Source organism: Erithacus rubecula, assembly GCF_903797595.1.
Source record: "Erithacus rubecula genome assembly, chromosome: 2".
NCBI classification, from domain to species: domain Eukaryota; kingdom Metazoa; phylum Chordata; class Aves; order Passeriformes; family Muscicapidae; genus Erithacus; species Erithacus rubecula.
Genome location: NC_136685.1, coordinates 83,827,452 through 83,841,671, shown reverse-complemented (window position 1 = coordinate 83,841,671; position 14,220 = coordinate 83,827,452). Strand labels below are relative to the sequence as shown.

At 37.9% G+C, this 14,220-nt stretch overlaps 1 protein-coding gene across 1 annotated transcript in view; it reads left to right on the top strand.

Moving 5' to 3' along the window:
- The window catches only part of PRKCE (protein kinase C epsilon), a 278,304-nt gene that overhangs the window by 159,130 nt on the left and 104,954 nt on the right, over positions 1-14,220 (top strand). The window contains exons 3-4 of the mRNA XM_079298248.1: positions 12,316-12,475; positions 13,540-13,574. Coding sequence (XP_079154374.1) covers positions 12,316-12,475; positions 13,540-13,574 — 195 coding nt within the window. The remainder of the gene's footprint in view (positions 1-12,315; positions 12,476-13,539; positions 13,575-14,220) is intronic.

The following is a 14,220-nucleotide window of genomic DNA, read 5'->3' as shown; positions in this document are numbered from 1 at the left end:
CCCCAGCCAGGTGCCCACCAAGTCACTCTGCCATTCTTCTCTGTAACAGGACAGGGAAGAGGAGTGCTATGAAAGGCTCATAGATTGAGATAAGGACAGGGAGACATGACTCTGTGGGGAGTGTTTTCAGGGCAAAACATACTTAACTTGGGAAATTAATTTAATTTATTGCCAATCAAATCAGAGAAGCATGATGAGAAATAAAACCAGGTCTTGGAACACCTTTGCTCCATTCCTGTTTTCCCAGGCTCAGCTTAACACCCAAATACTCTGCATCCTCTCCCCAGTGGCACAGCAGACAGGGAATGGGGGCTGCACCAGTTCATCACATATCACATGTCTTCTCTTGGGCTCTTTCCTGCTCAGGGGGAAGATCCTCTCACTCTTCCACTGCTCTAGTAGAGAACCACTCTCATGAGAGACTGACTCATGAGCTTGCCCAGCATGAATCCTTCACACTGGCTGAAGTTCTTCACAAACTGCTCCAGTGTGTGTCTCTTCCACAGGGTCACAAGTAAACCTGCTTCAGCATGCACGTCTCTTGCCATGGATCCCCACTTCCTAATGGGGTCCTGCTCCTGCACAGGCTTTTTATGGGCTCACAGCCTCCTTTAGGCACTCCCCTGCTCCAGTGTGGGGTTGTCCATAGGCTGCAGGTGGATCTGTGCTCCATTGTGAGCCTCCCTGGGCTACAGGCAAACAGGCTGTCTCACCATGGTGTGCACTGTGGGATGCAGGGGAGTATTTGCTGCAGCATCTTCTCCCCTTCCTTCTTCACTGAACTTGCTGTCTGCAGCATTGTTTCTCTTCTGTATTCTTACTCCTTTCTCTGTGCTGTTGCACAGTGGGGTTTTTTCTGTGCTTCTTAACTATTTCAAGCTAGGTGGGCTCAGCCTCAGCGAGCACGAGTCCATTGTGCATCCAGCTGGCATTTGTGGATATGAGGGAAGCTTCTAGCAGGCTCCCACAGAATCTGCCCCTGTTGCTTCCCACCACCACCAAAACCTTGCCATGTGAGTCCCATACTGATTTGTATTCATGTGTCCAGTGTAGAGAGACAAGCACAATTTCCCATAATATATTTTGGGGTGGGGTGTGTATTCGTGTCACATTTTTTAAGTGTTCCTCCATAACCTGTGGGCTAGATATGTGTTGCTTAATTTAACAAGAGCCAGGGTTCTCATGTGATATGTATTTCAGCAAGCACACTGTATAATACCTCAAATGCTACAAAATTTTGCTGGAATCCTAAGAACATTGAGAGAGATCCCTTTATTGTTCTTTTGCATGAAGACCTGCAAAAAAACCAGCATTATATTTATAGGTAGCAATCTGATATTACAAATCAAAGGACATGATTGACCTGGTAGGAACTGCATGGTCCTAATTCCTTCTAGAATGAGTTAGCACTCTGATCTCCCCTCATTGCTCTATTTTTTGGTTATTGTATAGTGTTTGAACAATAAAGTATTCTGTATATTGAAACCCAAAGCAAATGAGAAAGATTTGAAAGCTTCTCTTATTTAATATTGTCACTGAGAAATGCTTATTCTGCCAATAATAGGTTATGAGGGCACATCATGGCAGGAATAATAGGTTAAGAGGGGATGCATGATGGGGGAGCAAGAGGTCATCTCCTTGTTCCTGTCATGTGTCAATCACCTCCCCAGTAAAAACATATATAATACATTCAGGTTCTGCTGATAACATGTGGACTCATCATCTGCAATTCCCTCATGATGCTGTGTCCTTAAGCTTGGCAAAGAGAAAGAACATGCTGTTTAGCACATGTCCATTTTTACCATGCATTAGATGCACAGGATTAACATTGTGCAGGGCAGGCAAAATAGTGCTTTAAGTTTTGGAAAATTTCCATTGCAATCCATGGCAGAGTGAATATGTTCTTTCTAATAGCCACATCCAGAGATGCTTTGTTGAACTGGGGTGTGAAAGTAGTATGCTGATAATAAATCATATCAAGCACTTCAAAATTTATGTAAGATATTTATTACTGTTTTCTGAGTGGAAATTTGCAGTAATGTATGTAATGTTAAAAGACATAGATGTGAGAGTTGCTTTAATAGTGCTGCTTGTGAGTCAGAGAGGTTCTTAATTAAGCTTTTGTTATGTTCTGAGGAGGGAGGGGGGAATATCAGAATAAGGAAAATGCCTCCCACGTTTGCAAGAAGGACAGTGGAAAGGGAAGGAGCTCTTTTGCTGCTGAGTTTTGTCTCTTGCAATTGCAGGAGCTGCCCACTTAGGACACGGGCAAGATCTAGTAGAGGATGACAAGATTATCATAACATATATAACAATTATAACAACATATATATATATATAACATATATAACATATAACAATTGTTCAATTACTAATAGATAAACTAGAGCAAGTTGGGACATATTGGAACACTGCTGTGTGTTATGGTCATATATTGGGCCAACAATGGAAAAATTGTGTTGGATGTTTTTGGTGGCAGCTGCATCGGAGAGCAGTCCTTTTGAGGCATAACACTAATATCTCTCACTTGTTTTGTTCAGTTCATCAGTAGAGTTGTGCAAAATTAAACCCAAAGGTTTGATTGCCTTATAATAATAAGGCATATTGCTTTGGGTTAAATCCTCTTTTGTTTATTAGAACCATTAGAGTCTCATCAGTGGATTTATCTACGTGAAGGTACAGCTACTTTGTGTCTTACTACTTTAGTACTGTTGGAAGGAAGAAGTAATTTTCAAATTTTAAAGTCTTTATTTTAATTAGTTGAGGAATAGCATTATCATTACGTGAAAGAATAAGAAAAAAAAAGTCTGCATAAATAAAATATTAATATATCACTTCCATTCTCCTTGCCCTTGAAGCTTTCTTTGGCTTTTATGAGCATTTTTTGAGCAAAGTATTGGGATTCTGTGCTTTTTATTTTATATCAAAATCAGTCAAACTGAAAAGATTGTTCCTGCTTGGGATAAGGAAGCTGCTGTGCAATCTTCTCTGGCTGTCTCAGTTAATACATAGGGGTGCTGTGGGAGGTTCTTTGAATCACAGTCAATTCTGCACTGGGCTCCCCATGTCTGTGGAGGATACAGGCAAACATACTTCGTTGAGAAACAAATAAAAAAATTAAAAAGCAAAATCACTTCTCTAATTGTAGGTAGCATTTCACTGCCACAGTGAAGCACTTTGTGTAAGGAATATCACAGCCTTGAGCTTGCTGAGGGTACAACCATTATAAAACCATGTTTTGAAAACCATCTTCTCAGACCTATGTGGGTTATGCCCCATAGATCCCTAATGTGGTTATATGGAATTTTAATACAGAAAATTTAAGTACAAGAGTGCTTTGTAACATGCTTTTCAAAGCTTGGATGGAAACAAATTGTTGCTATCAGCATGGGGATCTGGAAATGGAATCAGAAAGATAACTTTGAGATTTAGTAGCTTAAGGCAGTAGTGATTTTCATTCCCATTTTTGCCTTCAGATACCATGACTTTTCTATAGCTAGCATGTGACTGGAATATCCACAGGGTCCTGTGTAGTGCAAAGCAGTTTCTGTCTCGCTGTGGCCTGAGAATCATACAAAATTTTTGCAGTCCTCTTTTGTGTGAGATCTTGCTGTGTCCCTGGCCTTCTGCATGGTATCCACAGGATAATGGATGCCTTGCTACAGATAATTCAGTAGTTTCTTTGCTGGAAAAAATTAGCTTTTTCATGGTGCCATCAGTCATCCAGCATAACTTACTGCAAAAGGATTGTGGTTGAATATTAGAAAAACAGCCTGCCTGCCAGAGTAGTGAAACAAGATACACAAGTGTGTTGTGGAATTTCCCACAGTGGAGATTTTTGAGAACCATCAAAAAATGAAAGCTGAGGATGCCTGAGGTACATGGGACACTTCCTTACTGCAGGAATCTGAGCTCAGGAATCTCCTCAGTCTTGCCACTTGGGCTTCTGCTATTCTGTGGGAAAGGAACAGAGCTAGGATTGAACAAATATTTAAGAAACAACTTCTGAAAGACTAGAAATCCCAGTCATGCAAGGTTCTGTTTCATCATAATGTATGTAGCTTTTGCAAATATTAGAAAGAGACTGCTGAACTTCTCTAATCTATCACAAACACTTGCTTAAAATAGTGTCATTTGGGATCTGTCTGGTTTAGCAGTTACCTCTGGGAAAGGAGCTTTGTCCTGAAGTTTTTACAATGCTTGTTTTCCTTCTTCCCATCACAACACAGTTTCCTTTCCAGGGATCTGACAAAGGCCAGCAGCTCAGGTGTTGACCCTGCAGAGGGGTCATTTGGCCCTGCAGATACTTCCATAGCCTGGAGCTCTGTTCAAACAAGCGTGGCTGTGTCCCACTGTGGAAGTTCACCTCCCCCAGGAGCCCTGGCTGTGATGGTTTGTCCCATCCTCCTCCTTTCATTGAAGACAAGGCAGAGTGTGAGTGTGTCACCAAGGGGCTGGGTGTGCTCCAAGGGGCGCAGTGCAATGGAATTGCAGGATGTGCTTGGAGACTTGCAGCAGTGACAGTAGAGATGTAAAGTCCCAGGGACAGCTTATCTGATCAGTTACAATAAATTTATAATAATAACACATTATATTATATTGTATATATATATATGTATAGTTTCTTCATTTAGAAGATATTGTGGTTTTTTAGCTCTAGTAAGTATTTGGCTTAATATGAGACATTTCATGTTGTTAGTTCTGTCAGGGTCTTAACACTAACAATGCTAACACCGGGCTGCTAATGCTGCTCATTACTAACACTGTAACAACATGAGCTCACTCTTACTGACACAAACTAATTCAAATTTCTGCCTGCAAGTTTATCAAGTCAAGTTATGGCACAAAAATTGTTCTACATTTTAAAAATTATTACTTTACATTGCTAGTTAGGACATGAATAGAAACATTAAATCTCATGGACTAAGGTTTTTCTCCTGAATAATAGCTTTAGTATTTGCCATATGTAGAATGCATTTCCAGTTCTGTAATTTCAATTGCAGATTTGTTGACATAAGGGTATTGTGCTTAGAGTGAGGCTGTTTGTTCCTCCTAAAAATAGTACCAAAATACTGAATTAACCTTACTTAGCATTGATTTTTGGTTTTTTGGTCCTGTTGCCTGTGACATCTCCTTTACAACTGAAAAAGCACTAATGTTTTGAAAAACATTTGGAAGTTGAAACTTTAATTTAAAAACCTTGAGATGTGACGTTCACTTTTCAGAAAACCTGCCACATAGCAATAAATTCCCTGTGGCATTTCTAATAATAGAACTTCTTTTGTCAAATAAGTTGTAATATGTAAATTGTAGTTACAAATTGTTCCATTGTTTCAGGAATACAGTTTTTCTTAAGATCACCAATTGGTGACTTAATGTTGCCAGTAAAGAAATTGAGAGGAAGTAGGAGGGATCAGCCTCTGATTTGCTTGCTTTGTGGATGTGACAGCTGTTTAAGTACAGAAATTGTTATATCCACCGTCCACAATGAGGTCAGTACCCCTTCATCCATGTGAGCTCCCAGGGATCTAACAAAAGGACCACATATTTATATCCATCCCCTACCAGTGGTCCAGTTAATATAAAACAGAATTCTGCTTGTTAAACATTAGATTTATTCTTTATTATCACTGAAGATGACAGTTTGTAATTCCATGTTGTTGAAACTTTAAGCTTGTGTAAATTGTCACTAATTCTGTGGGCATTGTGGAAATCAAGTGCAGAAACTTCAGGGCTTATCTTGAAGACTTTCTTATGAAAAGTCTCTGAGTCATTTAAAGGAAAATTTTGTCTGAGCAGGTATGGAAAGTTATCCCTCCTCACCCCAGCCTCTGCTGTAGCTGAGTGGATGGGCTGCAGCTGGGGCAGCACTGGGGATTCACCCAATGTCTTCTTCACTCCTGGTTTTGAACACTTGCTCCAAATTATTGCCAGCCTTCAAGGCTGGGACATTTCTAAAAACTAGATTGGACTTCTATGTATACTGAAATTGCAATTGGACCATCAGTATCTATGAGACTCATCAGTACTTCTGGACATTGATCTCCTTTATTAAGTGTACTGAATGTGGAAGTATTTCTGTTTGAAAATACGTGGGGAGTTACTGTTGTCCCTTCAACTTTGAGTGGCCTTATTAATGTTCTCCTGATAATAATTATGTTAAAAAAAACCCTTTGAATCATGTGTAAGTAATCATTGCATAGCTTTATAGTGCTATTGGTGTTTTGGTTTGGGCTCTTTTTTTTTGAAAAAAAGGGAAGTAACATAAGTTTTTCAACAAAAAACATGTGCTTGTCACAACCCAAATCATCTCTATCTGTATACATATCAAGGGAAATTTTAAAATACATACAGGCAGAATCTCTCTTTTAGACAAGAATTTAGGTATTAGAAGGTAAGCATATGTTTGAAGGCAAGTACATTTAGACTTGGTATACTTTAAAATGGAATTTTTTCTTCAGTGCATTTAGTAAATAGCTGGTGTTAGCAGACATGTCTAGACATATCTCTTTTAAAAGTCTGTCAGCATTTTTTTCATTTCTTTAGTAGCACTCAACATCTTTATTTTTGTTAACAATACAGTGTAATTGAAGGATCTGATTCTCCTATTAAACAAGAAATTTCCTGTCAGGTCTCCTAAATAAAGTAGGTTTGAGATACGCTAGGTAAAACCTTTTTGTTCCTTGTTTAATAGTCTGAAAACTAATATAATGAGATTATCTAGAAGTAAATAATACTTCTAGAAAAAGACACAAAAAAATTTCATGCTCTTTATATGACTGGTAAACTATCTACATAATTTCTGTGCTCATCAGTAACAGCTTTATTATAGCATTTACCTTACTATTTTTTTCTCTAAAAAAATACAGAATTATTTTGTTGCATGTGTTGCTACTAAACAGGGCTTCTTCAAAAGAAAAGATATAGAAATGCAAATATATGGAAGTGTTTAGCTTTTCGTTCATGGTGGATTTTTGTTGGTTTGGGTTTTTTTTCCCCTTTAAAATAGATTAAAGTCTTAAAGGCAAAATCCTGTAATGATTTCTACCTGGAGAAATCTTCATGCCAGTATATATACACTTCTACTTTACAGCCCAGAATAGAGTTTGGGAATAATCCTTTGAGAACTTATTTTGATGCATAATGATCTGGTTGCACTTCATCCTGAATTCTGAGAAGTCCTGGACATTGTTTCTGCCCCTTCTCACTTTCCTTTTAGACCAACTACCTCTCCTGCTTCAATCAATATCCTTCCTCTTTTTAGACATTATATGTGCTAAAACAAAAGCTCTATTTCAATGCTTACTGGTTATATTGATGAGACTTAAATATGATACAAAAGCTGTTATTTTTCATCTTCAGCAATGAATCAGTACAACCATTGTTTCTTTGCATTTGTTTTTCAGTTAGGCTCAGTTGTAATTACTTAAGGTTGATGTTAAACCAGCTAGCTTTATAGTGGTGTTTATAAGGTAGGCATGACAGCAATTTGACACCCAGGAGATGCCCAGGGTGAAAATCCCCTTGTTCCAGAAGTGCCCTGAGGGGTCAATGTTCTCTTGCAAGGGTTACCTGGCAGCTCCACCAGTTGCCACATTACTGACATACACAGCCCACACTTTGGCTTTGATAGGGCAGAAACCATTTAAGTAAAGCTTCATTGTTTTTTTTCTTCCACAAATGCTGACTGTTTGGTAACAATCACCTCCAGATTCAGGGAAGGGATCAACATTGCTCCAGTTTAGAAGTCAGCATCATCAGAAGTAAAAAATGGTGGATAGCCCCTCTATTTGTGTGTAAGCTCTCCTGTTCTTTCTCTGCCTTATTTTTTGCATTTTTTTGGTGGTTGTCAGAATTCTGTAGGTACTCACAACATTAAGGGTAAGACATGGAAATGGCTATGCAGGATAATCTAGTTTCAGTTAGTGCTCCACATTGAGCCCTTCTCATTTTTGCTGAAACTGTTTTAGTACGCAACAAGACCTGACACAGTTGAGCCCTTTGTGATTTGGTGTACAGGTCTTACTCCCCCAGTCTTGTTTCCTTTGAAGGTTGCTGAGCATTATGCATCATTTTCCTTTCTTTTAAATTCTAAGAAATTACTTTTATGTTATGACTTACAATTCGTTCTTAATGGATACTACACAATGAACAGTGTTAAATGTGGTTCAGACAGTTTGTTTAAGCCTCTGTTTTGCAGGTATTTGAGTTTTGTGCTATTTTTCATGCCAGATACCTCTGACTTTTATAACACTTCCCTTAGATCTTGGAGTTAAGCCTGCAAGTCTTTTGAGCCTATATAATTGTAGGCATTATGTATGTATGCACATATGAGTATAGAAAAGCAATTATATACTATTGTTTTTCAAATAACTCAAGAGTTACTCTTGGCTACAGTGAAAAGAAGCAGTGGCATTACATTTATTATTGAAATAAAATTAGTTCTAAATTTGCCAGTTCTCAAGTACCATCATATGAAGCCGAAACTCAATGTGCTCCATCAACAGCATGTTGGAAATTATCATCATTTCTTACTTCATCTTTTGAAAATGAAATGGAAGAAATGCATTTAAAAAGGATAAACTGAATAGTACAGAAGACAGAAGGACTCAAAATCAAAGCAGGGAACAGAATGTACATAACATAAAGAAACAGCCTTTACTGAGATAAAAGAACCCTCTGTGACTATTTAGTACAAATACCGTGAAAAGAAATTGTTTATATTGAAACTTGCTAATATTCTAACTATGAAAAATTCACTTAATTTTAACTCCTCTGCTAAGAATAGAAATGCCATGCACAGTATGCAGCATGCTAATGGTATTTTCTAGAACCTGAGTGTCAGACTTTTAAAAATATATTTAGAAGGTCCATTTTGTTTGGGATGTTAGTATTTTCAAAAGAATGCATTGAAAGCACTAGTTGTCTATATAATACAGATATTGTGGCTTTTCCCAAATATTTACTAATCTTTGCTTTCTTGCTTGTAAATGATGAGAGGTATTTGGGGAGAGCAGTGTAGCTTCCTTCCCAAGTAGGTGTCTTCAGACAGATAAATTAACATCTCTAGTGTGACTGTTCAGTATGAGATAAATGGATTTTAATTTAAATACAGGATATTGCTAGAAATAAGTGGTTCACCACCCTGGGTGTGAGCCAGAACAGATGTGATCATCTGCTTCTGAGTCACCTGGGACAGTTCCTGTCTGATTGCATGCCTGTGGCCCAAAACAGCAGTGTGAATCACAGGATTGTTAAGGTTGGAAAAGACCTTTGAGATCACCAAGTCTGCCTGTTAACCCAGCACCTCTGTGTTTAGCACTAAACTATGTACTTAAGTGGCATATGCACTTTTTTTGGACACTTCCAGGATGGTGACTCCACCACATTATGGGCTTCCTTTTCTAATGCCTGACCAGCTTTTCAGTAAAAAGATTTTCCTTGGAATTCAGTCTTGTGCAAGATGTAGCAGTGCTTTGCTTGGGGGCTGTGGGAAAGCATTGCTTATATGTTTGTATAGGGTCACAGTGAATAAGTGAGTGGACTTACTGTTAACTTGAAGTTAATGTTAAGCTTGTGGGTGAGCTAATTTCTCTTGTGACTTCATTGCTGTGATGAAAGGCTCATGTCCAGTTGTCCAGTGGTCAGTCATGCAGTGGAATGTCAGATGCTTGTTTAGGTGAGGTGGCAGCAGAGTCAATGCTCTCACACATGCAGTTCATCTGCACTTTTCTCTAGAGCAGGGCACAGTGTGTGGACTTGGCCAAGTGCTGGTCTTAGTGACAAAAGGGGAGCAGCAGACTGACAGCAGAGACTGTTTGAGGCCAGCTGGCCAATGGGCCTCCAGCATTTTCCAAGATAGACCAAGAAAACTGCATTTTCTTGGGCTCTTAGAGGAGGTTCCTGCTCAAAACAGCAGTGCTGTCTGTGTGGAAGTGATTTTTGAAAATCTGATACTTTCGGATGTATTGCTTGTGTCTATTTTCAAGTCAGTGCATTTCTGAAAAGGATACTGTTTCATTGTCCTATTTAAACCCTAGGTACTAGAAAGGAAAAATGGAATTTCATTAAAGCATTAAATATAGAATTGAAACTAATGCAGTGAAATTAGTTTTAAGGCTTTGTTGGTAGAAACGAAGCAAACAAACAAAAAACCCAGTGTCATGATACTGTGTTTATGTACCCAAAACAAGAGGAGGATTTTCATGCTCTGTGAAATTACCAGTGCTTTATCTGTAAAGAATTGCACTCAAGATGAAAAAATGAGAAAAACAGTCATGTAGACTGGATATCATATCAAATGTGTATTGTGCACTGTCAGAAGATCTTGTTCATTTCGTATAAGTACATAACTTTTTGGGAGATCTTTCCAGAAGAGTTGGATTTTAAATTTCTCACATCCAGACTGTGCAAACTGTACTAAAGTCTGCAATCTGTATGATAACCAAAAGAGCAGATCTGTGTTAATATAGAATTATTTCCAATAATGGCATTCAAAGTACTTCCAAAAGCTTTGTAGAGTCAGTAAATCATTCAAGAAGCTGAGAAAATGAATATTTTGTTGGATTTTCAACTACTTGTTACATATTCTTTGTGGAAGACAAAAAATATATAGCAAATAGTTGAAAAACTTTCTCTTAAGAAGCTGTGGATATATTAGACAGAGTTTTGCTTAATACCCCAAAATAAATATAATTGGTAACAGTCTGATGATTTTTATCTCTTTATTGAAGGGCAACCTTCAACCATTGTTTTTTGGTTGTTCTTCAGCATAAATAAAGGAGTAGCTCTGTGTGTGAGGCAGTGTTTATTTACTCAGAGCTCACTTGAGAATGGAAAATGGATATTACTCTGGCCATCCCACAGATATGTCATCTTAGGGTGAAAACCAACTCTGAGTATGAAGTGTTTGTAAAACATGAATGTGTATGGAGCTTAGGCTCTTCTGTGCATAAATAAACTTGCTGGTGTGAAGGAGTTTAGCCTTTGCTCTGCAGTGAAAGACACTGATCTCCATTTGTTCATCTGTGCTCTGTTTTTTTTTCCAACATGTCCATCCATTGGTTTAATATAAGACATTTTTCTAGAAATTTTTTAATCAACAACTTTTATATTTACAACCCTCAAAACCAGGATTTATTCTGATGTTTGTAAGAATTTGAGACTTTTATACATTGAGCTGTTCTTAGACTTTGGGTTTTATATGTGTTATTAGGTACTCTACTCTTGCTTGGATAACTCAATCATGTACAGAAAAGCTTGCAGCAGACCAAAGATGGTGTTTCTAGGCTGTTGTAGTGATTCACAGTAGCTGAAATTCAAAGAAGGACAAGTATTAACTACAGATCCAAGTGTTACAGGCCCCAAAGCATTGAGTGCATAGATTCAGTTGGCAATGGATGACTGAATATGGTCCCCTCCAAGTCTTATATTCTAGTTTGCCAATGCATGAGTGACTCAGAGAATGTTTGTAAAATCTGTGTTTCATTAATAATTGTGAACTGTTCTTTGCTAATTCAGCCTCAGCTTTTGCTTAATGCATACAGAATATGATGGTCTTAGTGATACTTTGCAAAAAAAAAAAACCAAACAAACCCTTAAGAAAAGACCTAATTCTTCTCTGAAGAATTTTTTTTCCTAATGTTTTTACTCTTAGTTGTATCAACTTCATTTTATACTTCCTCTACCATTAAATCTCGTACAATTGGAATAGGAATTGGTTAAGGACTTCCTTCTCTTGAACATTTTGCTGAGCATGTATTAGCATCAAAGTGGGTTATTAGAGCCTGAAGCTCAGATTTTAATCAGGAATTCTACAAAGCAGTCAATTCTGGGTGTAATTTTTTGTTTTGCTTGCTAATACACATTTTTGCTCAGCTTGCTTGCACTTGTATCAGCATTTCCTGGGTGTGCAGAGACATGGGGACGTTGGGATTTTTTTTCTTCTTCTCCTAAAGATCAAGTGAGGTGAAAGTCTGAGCTGTTACGAGAATCTAACTGTATAATTACTGTTAAGAGGTTGTCAGTGTGCTTGATAGTGATAAAGTGTAGAAGACTTAATCCCAATTTAGCGTGAGTCTACAGATGAAGCTTTAGAAGATCTAGAAGTTCCTGTACTAGGCAATGCAAACCTTTGCCCTCTGGTAATTGATTCTAAAAACGAATTAAAATTAAAACTTCGGGAAGTTATTTTGCACCGCAGGGTACGGAGGATTACTTTTATTTTTGACGACTACCTACCTATGCGTCTCCTTTGAGTCTCCCCAGCCCTGTGCCCGTGGCAGGCCGTGCTGACCGTGTTTCCCTGTGTTGCAGCCCCCAAGGACAATGAGGAGCGCGTGTTCCGCGAGCGGATGCGCCCCAGGAAGCGCCAGGGCGCCGTGCGGCGCAGGGTGCACCAGGTCAACGGGCACAAGTTCATGGCCACCTACCTGAGACAGCCCACCTACTGCTCCCACTGCAGAGACTTCATATGGTATGGAGCTACTTGGGCTTGGCTTTCTTCGGTGGCAGGAGTTAGTTAGAAACCTTCCTGTTTCGAGCGGTGGTTCTTTTCCTCTTTATTTTAACATTGATCTATCAAAATGTTGCAGGTGGTAATAGAAGGTAATAGAATTGGTTGTGTTTGTGGTTCTTCTCCTTTGAGCCACAAAGTTCCATATTTCCCTATCTAACACACTCTAAATTCCAGGTAAATAACCAGTCTAGATTTAGACTTAATATTGACCTTTCCATTTTATCACAATGACAGAATTCTTTGTTACATGGTTAAGAATCACCATCTTTTCTCTAAGAAATGCAAAGCTTCTCTACATCCTACTGAAATTAATGGAATATGGGTATATTATACTTCTAATGACACAGATTTTGGTGCTCTGTGTACTTTATTATTGCAATGTACACTAAGAACTCCCTTTTAGAAATTATTTACATTATTTTGAGTATTTTCAGTTTTCAGATAGGGATAAGTGGTGGAGACATTCAGTTTTCAGCTATTTTTCAGGAACCCCTGATGTTTTCCAAAGTGACCTAGAAACACTGATTTATACATTAGATCTGATGTAATTGACAATAAATATTTCTTAGGAGTGTGTAATAAATCAATCTTTCTTAATGTAAAATGTATATGAAATGTGAATGAACTCCACTATATTCCTATAAAAAGTGCCTGTGGGTTAGGCTTCATGTTGGCTGAGGTGATTTCAAGCCATATTGACAAATGCAATCTATCTGTTTCGAGGTCTGCTGGATGATTATTTACCACTTTGTCCCCTTTCATGCACTCTTCAGCTTTGTTTCATTATAGTAAATGTGTCTGTATTTCTGATTGCCTTCATGGTCTCTCATCCTTCCTGTTACCTCTCAGCAGCTGAAATTTCCTACTTTGAACTGCTCTCAGTCCAGGCATGCAATTATCAGATGATTGGTTATGAGAAGCTTTTCTTTAAATATGTGCACATCCAGCAAAAGGAAGGAAAAATGTTTGCATTTTTGAAAATATTTCCTCTTTGTTTTCTAAAACACTTTATTATTTTTCAGGGGTGTAATAGGAAAACAGGGATACCAATGTCAAGGTAAGAGAAATTCTGCAAAAGGAGAGTTTAAATATATTTATTATGTTATATAAGAAATAAGATATTTTTATCAGGCATTGTATATGTATGATGCTAAGAATTTAGCACATGATGATCAGAATAAGTTTGTCTCAATAAGTATGTAATCTTTGCACAAAGTCACAGTAATTTTTTTCAAAACTGTTGGTCTTAAGCATCATATATGAAGTAGGAGCTCAGCTGACAGCCCTGAATATCAGATCCCAGACATCTCTTCAGGTGTATCCATCTAGGGAACTGTATCTGCAGATGTTGGCTTCTTCATTTTTCAAGTCTTGCATTTTAAAATTGAGAGCTCTTTATTCTGCTTAAGATTCTGTGTTTAAAAATTCCAGGTGATTGTGAAGACTGTAATTTAAATAGATGAGGTAATTATAGAGGTCATCATTAGAGAAGGTTATCGTGAAGATTGCACGAGTGCTTCATTTTCATCTCCCATTTTTCAACTCAATTTCTTGTACTCCTACTTCTTTAGGCAATTTTCTCTTGGGATGATGTGTTAGTACTTAATTCTCTTCTAACAAGTAGAAACCATCAAGTTAGGGATGATTTTTCAGTTACAAAAGACTTGATGAAATCTCATTTTAAATAAGTAAATGCCATTTCT